The sequence below is a fragment of the Microcaecilia unicolor genome, chromosome 9, assembly GCF_901765095.1.
Source record: "Microcaecilia unicolor chromosome 9, aMicUni1.1, whole genome shotgun sequence".
Lineage (NCBI taxonomy): Eukaryota > Metazoa > Chordata > Amphibia > Gymnophiona > Siphonopidae > Microcaecilia > Microcaecilia unicolor.
Window position 1 is genome coordinate 17,034,144 of NC_044039.1, and position 14,065 is coordinate 17,048,208.

A 14,065-nucleotide genomic window follows, 5' to 3' on the forward strand; every position below is an offset into this window, starting at 1 on the left:
CATAGAGGGTCATAATTGACAGGGACGTCCAAGTTTTGTTGAGGACGTCCTTGCAAAACATCCCGATGGAGGGGCAGAGAAACTCATATTATCGAAACAAGATGGATGTCCAAATCTTGAAATTTAGGTCGTCCCTAGACTTGGTCATTTCAGACTTTCGGCGATAATGGAAACCAAGGACGTCCATCTCAGAAATGACCAAATGCAAGCCCTTTGATCGTGGGAGGAGCCAGGATTTGTAGTGCACTGGTCCCCCTGTCATGCAAGGACACCAACCGGGCACCCTAGGGGGCACTGCAGTGAACTTCATAAATTGCTCCCAGGTACATAGCTCCCTTACCTTGTGTGCTGAGCCCCCCCAAACCCACTTCCCACAACTGTACAACACTAACATAGCCTTACAGGGCACCTAGATGTGGGTACAGTGGGTTTGTGGTGGGTTTTGGAGAGCTCTCTGTTTCCACCACAAAGGTAACAGATAGGGGGGGATGGGCCTTGGTACGCCTCTCCGAAGTGCACTGCACCCACTAAAACTACTCCAGGGACCTGCATACTGCTGTCACAGACCTGAGTATGACATCTGAGGCTGGCAAAACATATTTTGAAAGATATTTTTTGAGGGGGAGGGGGTTAGTGACCACTGGGGGAGTAAGGGGAGGTCATCCCCGATTCTCTCCGGTAGTCATCTGGTCATTTCGGGCACCATTTTGTGTCTTGGTCGTAAGAAAAACACGACCAGGTAAAGGTGTCCAAGTGCTCATCAGGGATGCCCTTTTTTTTTTCCATTATGGGTCGAGGACGTCCATGTGTTAGGCACGCCCAAGTCCTGCCTTCGCTATGCCCCCTTGATCTATGGCCGTCCCTGCAACGGAAAGCAGTTGGGGACATCCAAAATCGGCTTTCGATTATACCGATTTGACGACCCTGTGTGAAGGACGCCCATCTTCCGATTTGTGTCCATTTCTTTCGAAAATGAGCCCACAAGTTATCCATATAATTGATCCATATTTTTTATAATAAAAAGCACTTGCACGGTTGATGTTACTCCAAGGTCTCAAGGGCCACCAGTGGGTCAGGTTTTCAGGATATGCCTACTACCTCTGTTGCATGCAAATCTTCTCATACATATTCATTAGGGATATCCAGAAAACCTGACCCACTGGCAGCCGTTGAGAACTGGGTGTAGACTAAGGGCATCAGGGCTTTTAAATATTGACCTCACAGTTTTAAAATTACGCTTATAGTGCAATTAAATTTTCAAGTTAGAGGTTTCAAATTAGATCTTATTATCATACAGTATATTTAATTTAGAACTTTAATGCAATACCACTCATTCTGATAATGGCGATCGCCACTACGGCATAATGTAAGCCACACCGAGCCTGCAAATAGGTGGGAAAATGTGGGAGACAAATGCAACAAATAAATAAATAAATAGATACCATTTTAATATTTTCCATAGTAAGGTATAAATACAGTACCGTGATTCTTCATTAAAGTTTACACTGAAAGTATTATGCATGAAATTTAGAACCAGTCGTTAATACTTGGCAACATTTGTTTGTAGAACACTGCTCTAACTTATAAATATTGGGGAGTTTGTTTTTAAGGCTAGCTTTGAACACTTATTTATTTATTTATGTTTGCTTGTTTAGATAAGGATACGCCAGTCCCAATGAGAACGAGTTCAAAACCTTTACAAAAGGAACGCATATCGTTTCGTGACAATCCTGTGCGATTCAGTGGTGGATGGGGAGGTGGCAAGAAGAGAACAAAGTCTTTCAAATAGTGCTTCCAGTTTTTGCTTTGAAAGTGTCGAAAGAATAGTTGTAAAAAAGTCGATGTATGATGAACCATTGTCTGAAAACTCTGTGTTTCTTGTTTATTAGCAGTTCCATAGAATAAGGGTGCTCAGTGTCGGCCCTTGAGGTCCGTAGCCCAGTCGACTTTTCAGGATTTCCCCAATGAATATGCATGAGATCTGTTTGCATGCACTACTTCCATTCTATGCAAAATAGATCTCATGCATATTCATTGGGGAAAGCTTGAAAACCTGACTGAGTTGCGGCCCTTGGGAACTGACATTGAGCACCTCTGCTGTAGAATATTTAAGAGAACTGCTTAATTTAATTTCTGTGTTTAAAAAAATCCCATTGTGGTGATGAGCTTGTATCCTTGTTCACTGTGTTCAGATACAATGTACATTACTGTTCTGAGGCATTAAATCAGTTGTTAATCTGAGGAGATTTATTGTAGAAGATATGTACTGCTTTTATACATATAAATAGCATTTACACAGATAAATGACCAATGCATGTAAATAGCTATTTTAGAAAAACACTATGTACTTATGTAAATCTACAGCATGCACGGTTTCCAAGGTGTGTTTTGAAAAGTATGCATTCATATCTGATTTTAGATTAGATATTTGGATTTACACCTTTTCAAGGCAGGTTATATTCAGGTACATTATTTCCTCTTTCGTGGAGGTCTTACAATGTAAGTTTGAACCTGAAACAGTGGAGAGTTAAATGTCTTACCCAATGGTACAAGAAGTGTCCTGCTGTTCTAACCAATGTCTTTTGTAGATTTAGCTCACACCTTATCAATGGTAGCTCAAGGTGAGTTAAATTGAGGTACAATGGGCTTACAGTCTAAGGGGCTAATCCTATAACACATTGCCTATGATCTCTAATATGAAGGTAGGGACTGATGAGAAGGGAGGGAAGTGGAAGAGTCTCAAGGAGTTGGCCATGGACGCAGTCTTCCTTGATCATGAATGTGAAGGGAGTTGGGGGCACGGGGGAAACTCTTACCATCTGAGGGGGCTGGAAAAAGGCAGATTGTCAGAGGGGACCTCTTAAGTGGGAGAAGCATACTGGGGGGGGGCATCATTTAGGTGGTATTTTAAGTTTATTAAGTAATCTGATATACTAGATATTAAATAAAATTAATGTGTAGTAAGTGTAAAGCCTGTGCTGAAAATGCTGGAAGTATACATTTACCACACAAAGCAGACACCTACCACAAAGCACTGCTTGTCCTCAGCAGGAATTACCTTCCTGTCAGTTTGAGACTCCCAAAGCATCCATACTATCTCTTTCTAAAGACCAGCTTTATTTTGATTTTATAAGACGTATTACCAAGGATAGATATGATTGTCAAGTATTACGCATCAAGATTTGTACAGACTCCTAAGGCAGGCACGTACGTGCCGAAACACGGCACCGTGCCGAGTCATTTTAAATAAACAGCTTTAATTTCACATTAAGAGTCCTGAGTCTGTTTCAGAAGAGCCTGGTCCACTTCCCTCTCCTTGTGTTTTTGCTTTGCTTATTTTGTGGGACTTTTGTGGGGGGTTTTCCACTTTTTGTCTTGCTGGCTGCAGTATACTGATGTCAAAAGGCATAATAAGGTGTCATTAAACGTATAATATTACTGTATCAGAAAAACACTGGAATCACGATGTTGACAGAATTGTACAGAATGAAAAAGGGCATTCTCTTACCAACAGATAAAAAGTGGTAAAAGAAGAAAAACACAAGGACAGCATTGCTAATAATGTGTCAGTACCAAGCAAATATTCTGTACAATGTATGGAGAAAGGGAGGATCATCATTTACCAAGAGATGCAAAGAACAAGAAAATATGGCAAAAAAAAAAAAGATACAGAAATAGGCCTAAGACTGTGAAGAGGCATTTTCGATATGACGTCCACATTTGGCAAAAAAAAAAAAAAAAAATTTTAAATCCATCGCCAAATATGGTCATTTTTGACCCAGAAAAAGGTCTAATTTTTTGATTTGAAAATTGCCTTATTTTGGTGTTTTTATGCATAATTATAATATACTGCCTTGGTGCCAGCAATTTGTACCAGTTTTCAGTAGGCGTAAGTCTTGCACCTAAAGCTGGGCGTGGAAATTGTCACTACATCCTATTCTATAAAGGGTGCACGCCATGGTGTACCATTTTGTGGTGATTAAAAAATGATTATAGGATGGGGTTCTCAATCCAGCCCTTGGACACGCCAAGCCAGTCAGGTTTTCAGGATACCCACAATGAATATGCATGAGATAGGTTTACATACAGTGCAGGCAGTGCATGTAAATTGACCTCTTATTTGTCATGGATATCTTGAAAACCAGATTGGCTAAACTCTTCAGCTCATGGCAGTAAGCGGCTTCTAAGCCACTCCCAGCTGCAGACTGAACAGATATTCCATGCCGGGGTATGTCTCTTGGTGCTGATATCTGGGTCTGCGCCCTGACCTGGAAGGTAACTGAGCACTGGCTACTATTCAGAAGGGTGCATAAAGTTAGGGCAACCTATTTTCCGACCTAACTTTGGGGCCCTTTTTCGAAGGCACGGTAGGGCGTGGTAAACCAGCACTCCCAGGTGCCCTGTGGCAGTTCTGAGTTTACCGTGCACCATTTCCCATAGTAAAAAAATAATTTTCTATTTTCTACTGCAGGGGGCGTTCCCAGGGGTAATCGGCAGTGTTCTTACATTGGTGAGCACTGCCCAATTCCCAGCAGGTTAGCGCGTGCGTCCTTACCACCTACGAAATAGGAAGCGGTAAGGGCTGACACGGGAAATGGCCAGGTGCTAATTTAGGACTTAGTGCCTGACCAGTAATTCTGTACATTGAAAAGCAGCATTTGTGTAGACACACAAAGAGGTGGCCAGAGCGTGTGGGAAACCCACGTGCCCACTCTACCACCAGCCACCTTTTAGCATATTTATTTACTTATTTATTACGTTTGTATCCCACATTTTCCCACCTATTTGCAGACTCAATGTAGCTTACATGGTACCGTAAAGGCGTTCGCCCAGTTCGGTATCTTAGTAAAAGTGTTTGCTTGGCTGGTTACTGGACTGAATATGGCTGCTGGCAGGCTAAATGGTGGCTCCACCCAAGCTCTATCCCCAGCCCACCCCTAGGGCAGGGGCAGACTGACCATTAAGGCAACCAGGCAGTGAACGAGGGCCCAGAGGCTCTGCCTGGATGATCACTGCACACTACAGCTCTCCCCGGTCCTACCTTTGCAGGCGCGCTGCTGGTGACCTAGCGGCCTCTGCGGGGGAGAACATGTTCTTTCCTGCCCTTTGTGCTTCTATTCCCCCTGACCAGCACCGCCATACTTTAAAAATGGTGGCCTAGATTCCCTTCGGAAGTCTCGCGAGACCTGAGAGACTACAGCGGGAAGTCTCAGCCGCCATTATGAAAACACTGCGGCACCAGCAGGCAAGGGAATAGTGGCAGCGCAGCAAGCAGGAAAGAACATGCTCTCCCCCCTCCCCCCGCAGAGACTACTAGACCATCAGGGCCCTTCAGGTAGGACCAGGGCAGTGGGGGCGTCAGCTGGGCGGTGGGGGGGGGGGGGCAGCAGCTCAGCAGAAGGGAGTGTGTTGGGCAGTGGCTGGACGGAGGGCCCAGACCACCTTCAGTGCCCGGGAGCCCAGACCACTCTCAGTCTGCCCCTAGTTATTAGAGATATTCATCAGCACTGCCCAGTTAGGAACTGCTGAACATCTGCAGCCGGCCAGCTCAGCGAGATTTAATTGGGCAGGAACCTCTCGTGCCCAGTTAAACCCTTTGGAATATCGACCCCCACCTTTCTTAAATAAACTCTCTAAATCTAGCCTTCAGATTGTAGATATTCATAACTTCTTTTGAATGCCACTTGGTATTTAATATTTGCCAGGTACAGAGACACATATGTGTGCAGTGGGATCTGTTACAGCATGCGTAATGCACTGTATCACATAAAAACACGAGTTATTACAATTCCTACAGTACATGAAGAAAAGACCCTTGTTATAAAAGAATACATATCCATTCCAAACTAGGTAGTTTTGGGCAGTGTGTAATTCGATGGAATAATTTTGATTGCCAGCGTTTAATACAAAAAGAACAGTCTTTAGCCAAGGCCATTTAGATTGCTTTATTTTGCCAACAGCAATATTTGTGTGGAAAGGTTAAAATATTTTGTTTTTCTAAGAGTTAGCATTTAAAAGCAAAGAAAGCACTGTGGATGAAATATTAGCAGCAAAATGGTTAACCGCTAAGCTCCTTTTATGTAGAGTTGGGGGTACAACTTCTGTTCATGTGTTACAAAAGAAACTTGATTTTTGTGCTACTGTGACTGCTAATAGATATTTAAATAACCTTTCATAAAGTAAAACACACATGACAGTAGAAATGTCTGATAGAGGAAGTCAATATTTCTCCTGCAAACTTGAATTCTAGAGAAGTCCATCAGATGTGCATGCTTCTAGGGGCATTTATCAATAAATACATTGTATCAGTGGCGTAGCTATGGAGGGGGCCAAGGGGGCCTGTGCCCCCCCCCCAAATTGGCTCTGGGCCTCCAGTTTGTTTGGTAGGGGTCCCCAACCCCCACCAGCTGAAGCGTTTGTCCCGCGCTGGTCTTGCTGCTTGGCCTACCCTGCTCTTCTCAGTCGCGCCGTGCACACTCGTTATAATGAAACTGAGCACGCGTGATTGAAAACAGGACAGGCAATGTGAGACCAGCGCAGGACAAACACTGCAGCTGGCGGGGGTTGGGGACCCCACCAGCCAAGGTACCTTTGCAGTGGCAGCGTGGAGGGGCAGTGGTGGTGGGGGTAGCGGCAGAAGCAGCAGCGGGGCAAAAATGTGCCTCCCCCACTTCTCCATTCGAGGTTTGGCTACGCCCCTGCATTGTAAAGTAACTAATGCATATGCAATAAATGGAAAATACCAAGAAAAAGTCGAACCACTACTAATATGTCACAAAAAACGTTAGCACTTGGATTTGTTAAATGTTTCTTACAAATTAGTTCTGGAAGATACTAAAAAGCTAATTTCATAGTGTTTTTCCATTGCAAGAGGTTTTATGTTTTTGGAAAAGTTCAGTTTTTTTTCTTTCTTTTCTGCATTAGCAAAACAGAATTTATATAGTTTATTTTATTGGTTGTATTAATGCTTACATTTGCTATTCTTACTATTGTTATGCTGTTAATGAAATTGTAAGTTTTATGTTAAACTTTACCTTCTCTACACCATATTGGGTGATTCTCTTCATGAAGGTGGTTAATAAATCTCAATCCTATATAATAATTCTCACCACCAACGTTCTGACTTGCCTGGGACCGTGGCTCATTCCGAGTTGGTCTGCTAGGCTCCGTAGATCAGGCTGACATCACCGTAGCCATTATGATGTCAACTTCAGAACCCGGGGGGGAAACATGCCTCAGCTGATCCATGTCCAGAGGAGGGTCGCTGGACATGGGTGGCTGGAGGGGGGGCAGGGGAGAGAGGAGGGTTGGTGGACATGGGTGGCTGGAGGGAGGCAGGGGAGAGAGGAGGGTCGCTGGACATGGGTGGCTGCAGGGGGGGCAGGGAAGAGAGGAGAGTCGCTGGACATGGGTGGCTGCAGTGGGCGCAGGGGGAGAGGAGGGTCACTGGACATGGGTGGCTGCAGGGCAGCCGAGGAAAACCTTGTTAGCGCCCATTTTATTTGTGTCAGAAACGGGCCTTTTTTACTAGTGAATAAATAATTCATAAAGTTGGCATAGATGTGACGCTACCATAGACACCGATGTTATGCATACGTTCTATTCCAGGGAATTAGCTTCAAAGAAACACAGGATTCTACAATGTCAATTGAACCAATGTAAATAGTCATGAAAATGATGGTTTACTGCTTATTACTTCCTAGACATATTTTTACATCTCCTACAAATTTAGTGGCACTTTTACTAAGCCACGTATGCATCTACACACACCCAACACACGCCAAAATGGAGTTACCACCCAACTACTGCGTGGCTGTTGCGGTAATTTCATTTTTGGCACGTGTCTGATACGCGCGGCTGAAAAAGAAATTTTATTTTCAGACGCGCGCCTTGTGGCATTTGACGTGCGTAGGTCATTACCGCCCGGTTAACGTGTGAGACTTTACCGCTAGGTCAATGGCTGGTGGTAAAGTCGCAGACCCAAAATGGACACGTGGCAATTTCGATTTTGACGCACATCCATTTTCTGTAAAAATTGAAAAAAAGACCTTTTCTACAGGCGCGCCGAAAAATGGATCAGCGCGCATCCAAAACCTGCGCCTACACTACTGCGATCCATTTTTTTCAGCGCACTTTAGTAAAAGGACCCCTTTTTGGCTTAGCCCACGGTCATAAACTACAGATAGATCCAGTGAAAAGAATGTACTTTAGCTAGGGCTTCTATAGAGTGTTCGTGCATATGGATGGTATTTATTGTGCTCAGATATGTACATATATATGGTTTATTGCTTAAAAAGTTTATACATCCTTTAAAAAGGTAAACACATTCTATTTTTGATAGTTATTGAGCAGTGGCTTTGAAAGTATACTGAACTGTCAAATTTTTTTAAGCTAAAAATAAAGCAGACCTTTATAACACCGTGCTGGGAGCCTTCCAGTGTTTGAAGTCAGTAAACTTTTTAAATGAAGAGCCTTAGTTAATCATATTCTCATATCACTTCCATAATGAAGGGTTGTGTTTACAGCTTCATTACGCTGTAATACTGTAAGGGCTTGGGGATAGAAAGACACACATAAGAGGTCAATCAATTCCGTTGGAAATTTTGAAGAACAAATGATGTATCAAAGGTTAATCTCCAGCTCAGTAGACCAAGATTGTTTACTCGTGTTTGGTTGAATTGTGGGACGTGAATAATCCTTTGATGTGAAAGAATGTATCTGTTTCTTTTTTATCTATATATTTAATTTATTTGACAGTACTGCAAATGGGTCGTGCTCACTTCAGGGCCAAATCTTCAGCTGTTACAGAGAAGATTTCCTAAACGAATAACTCTTGGCAGTCCATTTGTTCATCAAGCCGAATGCACTGTGTATTCCACACACTAGTTAACACATATTTTCAACGAAGACCAAGAGGCAGCTTGCCAGTGTTAAGGTATCTTAAACTAATCTGTCATGTTTAATATTTGAGAAAGTATCTATTTAGATGAGTTTAGCAGCAACATGATTTGAAATTGTGTGCACTGTGGGTCGAATTTACAAAGTACTCTGGGAGAAATTTAATTGCCTGTTGTGTTACCAGTGTGTGTTGGCACAATGAGTGCTGCAAAAGTGTAGGCACTTTGAAAATTCTCTACAATATAGGTATCCTAAAAGTAACTGGCTGATCAAGAGCAGAACAGTACGTGAAGTAAAATCTTTGATGACTGTTAAACTGCTCCAGAATACATGCCAAGAATGCCTTATTTTGCTGCATACAGTTAGATGGGGAGACGTTTCCAGCAAGGTCAGTCAGCCTGCCTTTTTTTTTGGGGGGGGGGGGGGGTTGTTTTTTTTGTTACATTTGTACCCCGCGCTTTCCCACTCATGGCAGGCTCAATGCGGCTTCTGTTCGGCTTGATGGCATCAAGGTTCAAAAACAAAAGCGGATGCTACTGTGCAATCTGAAAGAACTGTATGTAGCATATCGAAACAAATATGGTGCTGAAATTGGGTTTTCCAAATTCTGTGAGCTCAGACCAAAGTGGTGTGTTACTGTCGGTCCCTCAGGCACACATTCCGTCTGTGTCTGCACCACCCATCAGAATGTTAAGCTTATGCAACAAGGTGTCAACATTAAAGAAGACTACAAGATGCTCATGGGAAAGGCAGTTTGCGATCTGGATGCCTAAGATTGTATGTTGCAGCAATGCCAAAACTGTCCTGGTGAAGAGGCACTGATAGCATATTTGGAAGAAATATTTGAGGACTGGGATTCAGAAGAATCAATAGAATTCAAACTATGCTTGTCAAATACCTTTAAAAATTGTACTTTATATGTCTATGCATAAAATCATAGCATATCAGGTCCTCAATAGGGGTGTGCAGGCAGAAAATGTTTGATTCTGATTAGGGTTTTTTTTAATTTGTATAATAACCTTTTTTTGTTTTGTAATAGTGCATACTATTAACAAATACCATGTTATTACTACATAGTGCATGCCATTCGGGAGTAGCATGCACGATTTAGGTGCATAGTTATCAGCGTGATCATAAAGATGTGTTATTTTATCAGTAACTAGTGCTGTTTTACCAGTAAGACCTAGTCACTAATGACTGGGTTAACATTAAAATAGCACATCTTAACAACAGCCTACAATGATAACTTTTCCCCTTAGTGTGAAGAGTTTATCTTTGTTACCAGAGTTGGTACTGTGATGTCATAATGCCTCTTTCCACCAGTGCCAAAGAGCCAACCTCATCAGTGATGTCACAATGGCTTGATTGTCCTATACTTGGTTCACTTGTATTACATATAGCAGTGATTTCAATTCTACAGACATTTCTTTTTTACTTTAAGGGCCTCCCAGTTAGCCATCTATCCCCCCTTCAGTCCGTTCAGAACTCTGCTGCACGTCTTATCTTCCGCCTCGACCGCCTCTCCTCAAGTCACTTCACTGGCTTCCGATCAGATACCACATACAGTTCAAGCTTCTCCTACTAACCTACAAATGCACTCGATCTGCAGCCCCTCCTTACCTCTCTACCCTCATCTCCCCTTACGTTCCTACCCGTAACCTCCGCTCTCAAGACAAATCCCTCCTCTCAGTACCCTTCTCCACCACCGCCAACTCCAGGCTCCGCCCTTTCTGCCTCGCCTCACCCCATGCTTGGAACAAACTCCCTGAGCCCATACGCCAGGCCCCTCCCTGCCCATCTTCAAATCATTGCTCAAAGCCCACCTCTTCAATGTCGCCTTCGGCACCTAACCACTACACCTCTACTCAGGAAATCTAGACTGCCCCAACTTGACATTTCGTCCTTTAGATTGTAAGCTCCTTTGAGCAGGGACCGTTCTTCTTTGTTGATTTGTAATTTTGTACAGCGCTGCGTAACCCTAGTAGCGCTCTAGAAATGTTAAGTAGTAGTAGTAGTAACATGAGCAACAGCTAAGATGTTATTTTACTGTTAACGCAAATCCAAGAAGACAGGAGGAGCCTCCACGGAAAGGCAAAGCAAAACAGCAAAAGTAGAGGCTGACAAATGCGCATGGTTTGCGCATTTGTCAGCCTCTACTTTTGCTGTTTTGCTTTTGTTTTTACTGTTAACCCCAGTTATTGCATAAAATGGGACCTGTGCTAAAAGAGTGGGAAAATAACATGTCTTTTAACAGTAACCCATGCTGATAACTTCCCCTTTTAACTGCAAAACAAAACAATGCAAAACTGTGGATTCTAGTCTTGCCGTTCTAATGTGAGATCAATCTTCTAACCTTGAGATATATTTGTAAGTAGCAGCAGTCATTTCTTGTGATGCACCTCGACTGACATCTTCCTTCAGATAAAACCAAAACTGCAATATACTAATCATTCTTATTCATTTGTTCTCAGATACATTATTGATCTCTCTAGCTTTGAAATGGTATACGACAGTTCAAAAATTCTTATTATAGTGGGGAAAATAAGAACATCGTTGCCTTTAAACTGGATTATTGTCTAGCATGTTTTCTTGAATACGCACCATGGAATATGTAAGGATCAATTTTTTAAGAAGATTTAAATGGCTAAAACTGGAGTTTTAACTACATACATAAATCCATGACCTGGATTGGCCACTGTTGGAAGCAGGATACTGGGCTAGATGGACCACTGATCTGACCCAGATTGGCTATTCTTATGTTCTTATGTTTATCAGCCCCTCCCCCATCCAATTAAAATCTGCACAAAATTGATGCACACATGGATTTAGCTGGCCAAAAATAAAGGTTCAGGAGGGATGTGCCCAGGGCAGTTTTTTTCAAATGTAACTGGTTGGCAAGATATTCAAGGCTAATTGGATATGTTTATTCATATTAAGGACCAGATTCTGTATATGGCACCAAGATTTGGGCGCGCTGACCCATTATTCGGTAACAATGTGCACAGCTTTTTGGAATGCCCCATCACACCCATGCCCCTTTTCATTTGTGCACTATGGATTGTGTGCCCAGATTTACAGAATAGCATGCAGCCAGATGTACACACAATTCCCAATTAGTGTCAATAATTGGTTGTTAACATCCAAATATTATTATTATTATTACATTTATATCCCACATTTTCCCACCTATTTGCAGGCTCAATGTGGCTTACAAAGTACCGTAACGGCGTTTGCCATTTCGGTTGATAATAAATACAAGATTATGTTGTGGTCAAAAGAGGTGGAAATGACTCAGAGGTTAGGGGTCGAGGGGAAGGAGGACAGTAAATTGTCCAGTACCATCATTGATTATGTTGTGTTGCTGGGTGTGGGGTTTATGTTGGATCGGTGGGATATGCTTTTTTGAAGAGGTGGGTTTTTAATAATTTCCTGAAATTTAGGTGATCATGTATTGTTTTCACTGCATACGGGAGTCCATTCCATAGTTGTGCGCTTATGTAGGAGAAGCTAGATGCATAAGTTGTTTTGTGTTTTAGCCTTTTGCATTTTATTATTATTACTCGATAATGGCTTATTAGACAATTACGATGCACAAGCATTTTAGCAGCATTCCAAAATCTGGAGAAACGGCTGTCTTAAACCTAATCATACAATTGTTGGGCACTTAGATTTAACTGAATTCTCTGCTACAACTTCAGGTATGGCTGACAATTTGTAATAAACTGTTTATCAATAGAAATCAAACAAAATAAAACATGGAAAAGAAAATAAGATGATACCTTTTTTATTGGACATAACTTAATACGTTTCTTGATTAGCTTTCGAAGGTTGCCCTTCTTCGTCAGATAAATAATAAACTGTTTAAAATTAACTGGTTAACTACTCGGCTTCTCTTTGAAAATCTACCCTGTTGTGTAATATAACTGAAGTAAAGGGGGTTATTGAATAAAGCATAGAGATCTATCATTTGCTTTTAGCTTGATTTTACAGATATGTTGCATTTCCTCATAGGTCTGTTAAAATACTGCATCAAAATATGTCAGTGAAATACTACTTTATTGATACCCTTTAAAACAAAAATGTATCACTAACCTATGCTGAACGGCTTGTGGAATGCTCAAATTTATCTTGTTAGAGAGCTAAGATGTTATTCTAAGTTGAACATTTTTTTCAAAATAAAAATGACTGGATACATACACGTATCAGTGTAGTTTTCATTACAGGATATTTAACATTGTTATAGCATTTTTGTCTTTATAGGCAATGAGTAAAATATCTATTAACCACGATTTGTATGTAACAAACATCCTGCAATTTAATAATGTGTATGTACACAAATAAACAAGAAACACCAGGGGGCTAGATTTACAAAAATATGTTACTGTATTATTGTGCACTAAGGGGTGTAGTTATCAGCATAAGCCACAGTTAAGATGTGTTGTTTTTCCACTAATGTGTGTGATTTCACTACAGGTCCCATTATATAGAATGGGACCTTGTTACTAATAACTGGGGTTAACAGTAAAATAACATGTCTTAGTGGAAGCCAACATTGAAAGCTTCCTCCCTTAATTGAAGAAAAAATAAATGTCTCTAGAAATCAAACTCACTGTTAGTAATAAAAGCGAGCCTAGTATACCGCAATCAAGCCATTGTGACATCACTGATGAGGTTGGCTCTTAGGCATTGGTAGAATGAGGCATTATGACATCACAATATCAACTCTTGTGATCAGAAAGGCAACTCTTCACACTAAGGGGGGAAGTTATCAAGGTGGCTACGATTAAGATGGGTTATTTCACCACTGACGTGCTATTTTTTGTAATGGGACCTTGTTACTAATAACTGGGGTTAGCAGTAAAATGACATGTTTTAACAGTAGCCCACATTAATAACTTCCCCTCCAAGTATCTATGTTACAAGAATGTTCCTCCATGCTGCCTATAATGTATATCTTTCTGACACTGTATTATATTATTCCTATTATTAGGATTAAATTTGCCTGTCTCCAAGTTTACCTCATTGACTGTGTTTCTGCTTATCTGTGGTCATTTTACCATTATTATGCTGTTAAAAAGAAAACTGTAAGTTTTATGTGAAAGCTGTACCTGCTGAACTGCCTTAAATGAATCTGTTCTTAAAGGCAGTTAATACGTCCTAATTAATT

The 14,065-nt window shown here is 41.6% G+C and overlaps 1 protein-coding gene across 4 annotated transcripts in view; it reads left to right on the plus strand.

Annotated features, from left to right (window-relative positions):
* The window catches only part of LRRIQ1 (leucine rich repeats and IQ motif containing 1), a 211,335-nt gene extending 208,089 nt beyond the window's left edge, over window positions 1–3,246 (plus strand). For 3 of the 4 annotated variants that reach the window (XM_030214743.1, XM_030214745.1, XM_030214744.1), the window contains exon 26: window positions 1,656–3,246. In XM_030214743.1, coding sequence (XP_030070603.1) covers window positions 1,656–1,789 — 134 coding nt within the window. In that variant the 3' untranslated portion in view covers window positions 1,790–3,246. The remainder of the gene's footprint in view (window positions 1–1,655) is intronic. The other variant, XM_030214746.1, reaches the window with a different exon arrangement.
* The last annotated feature ends 10,819 nt before the right edge of the window (window positions 3,247–14,065 follow it).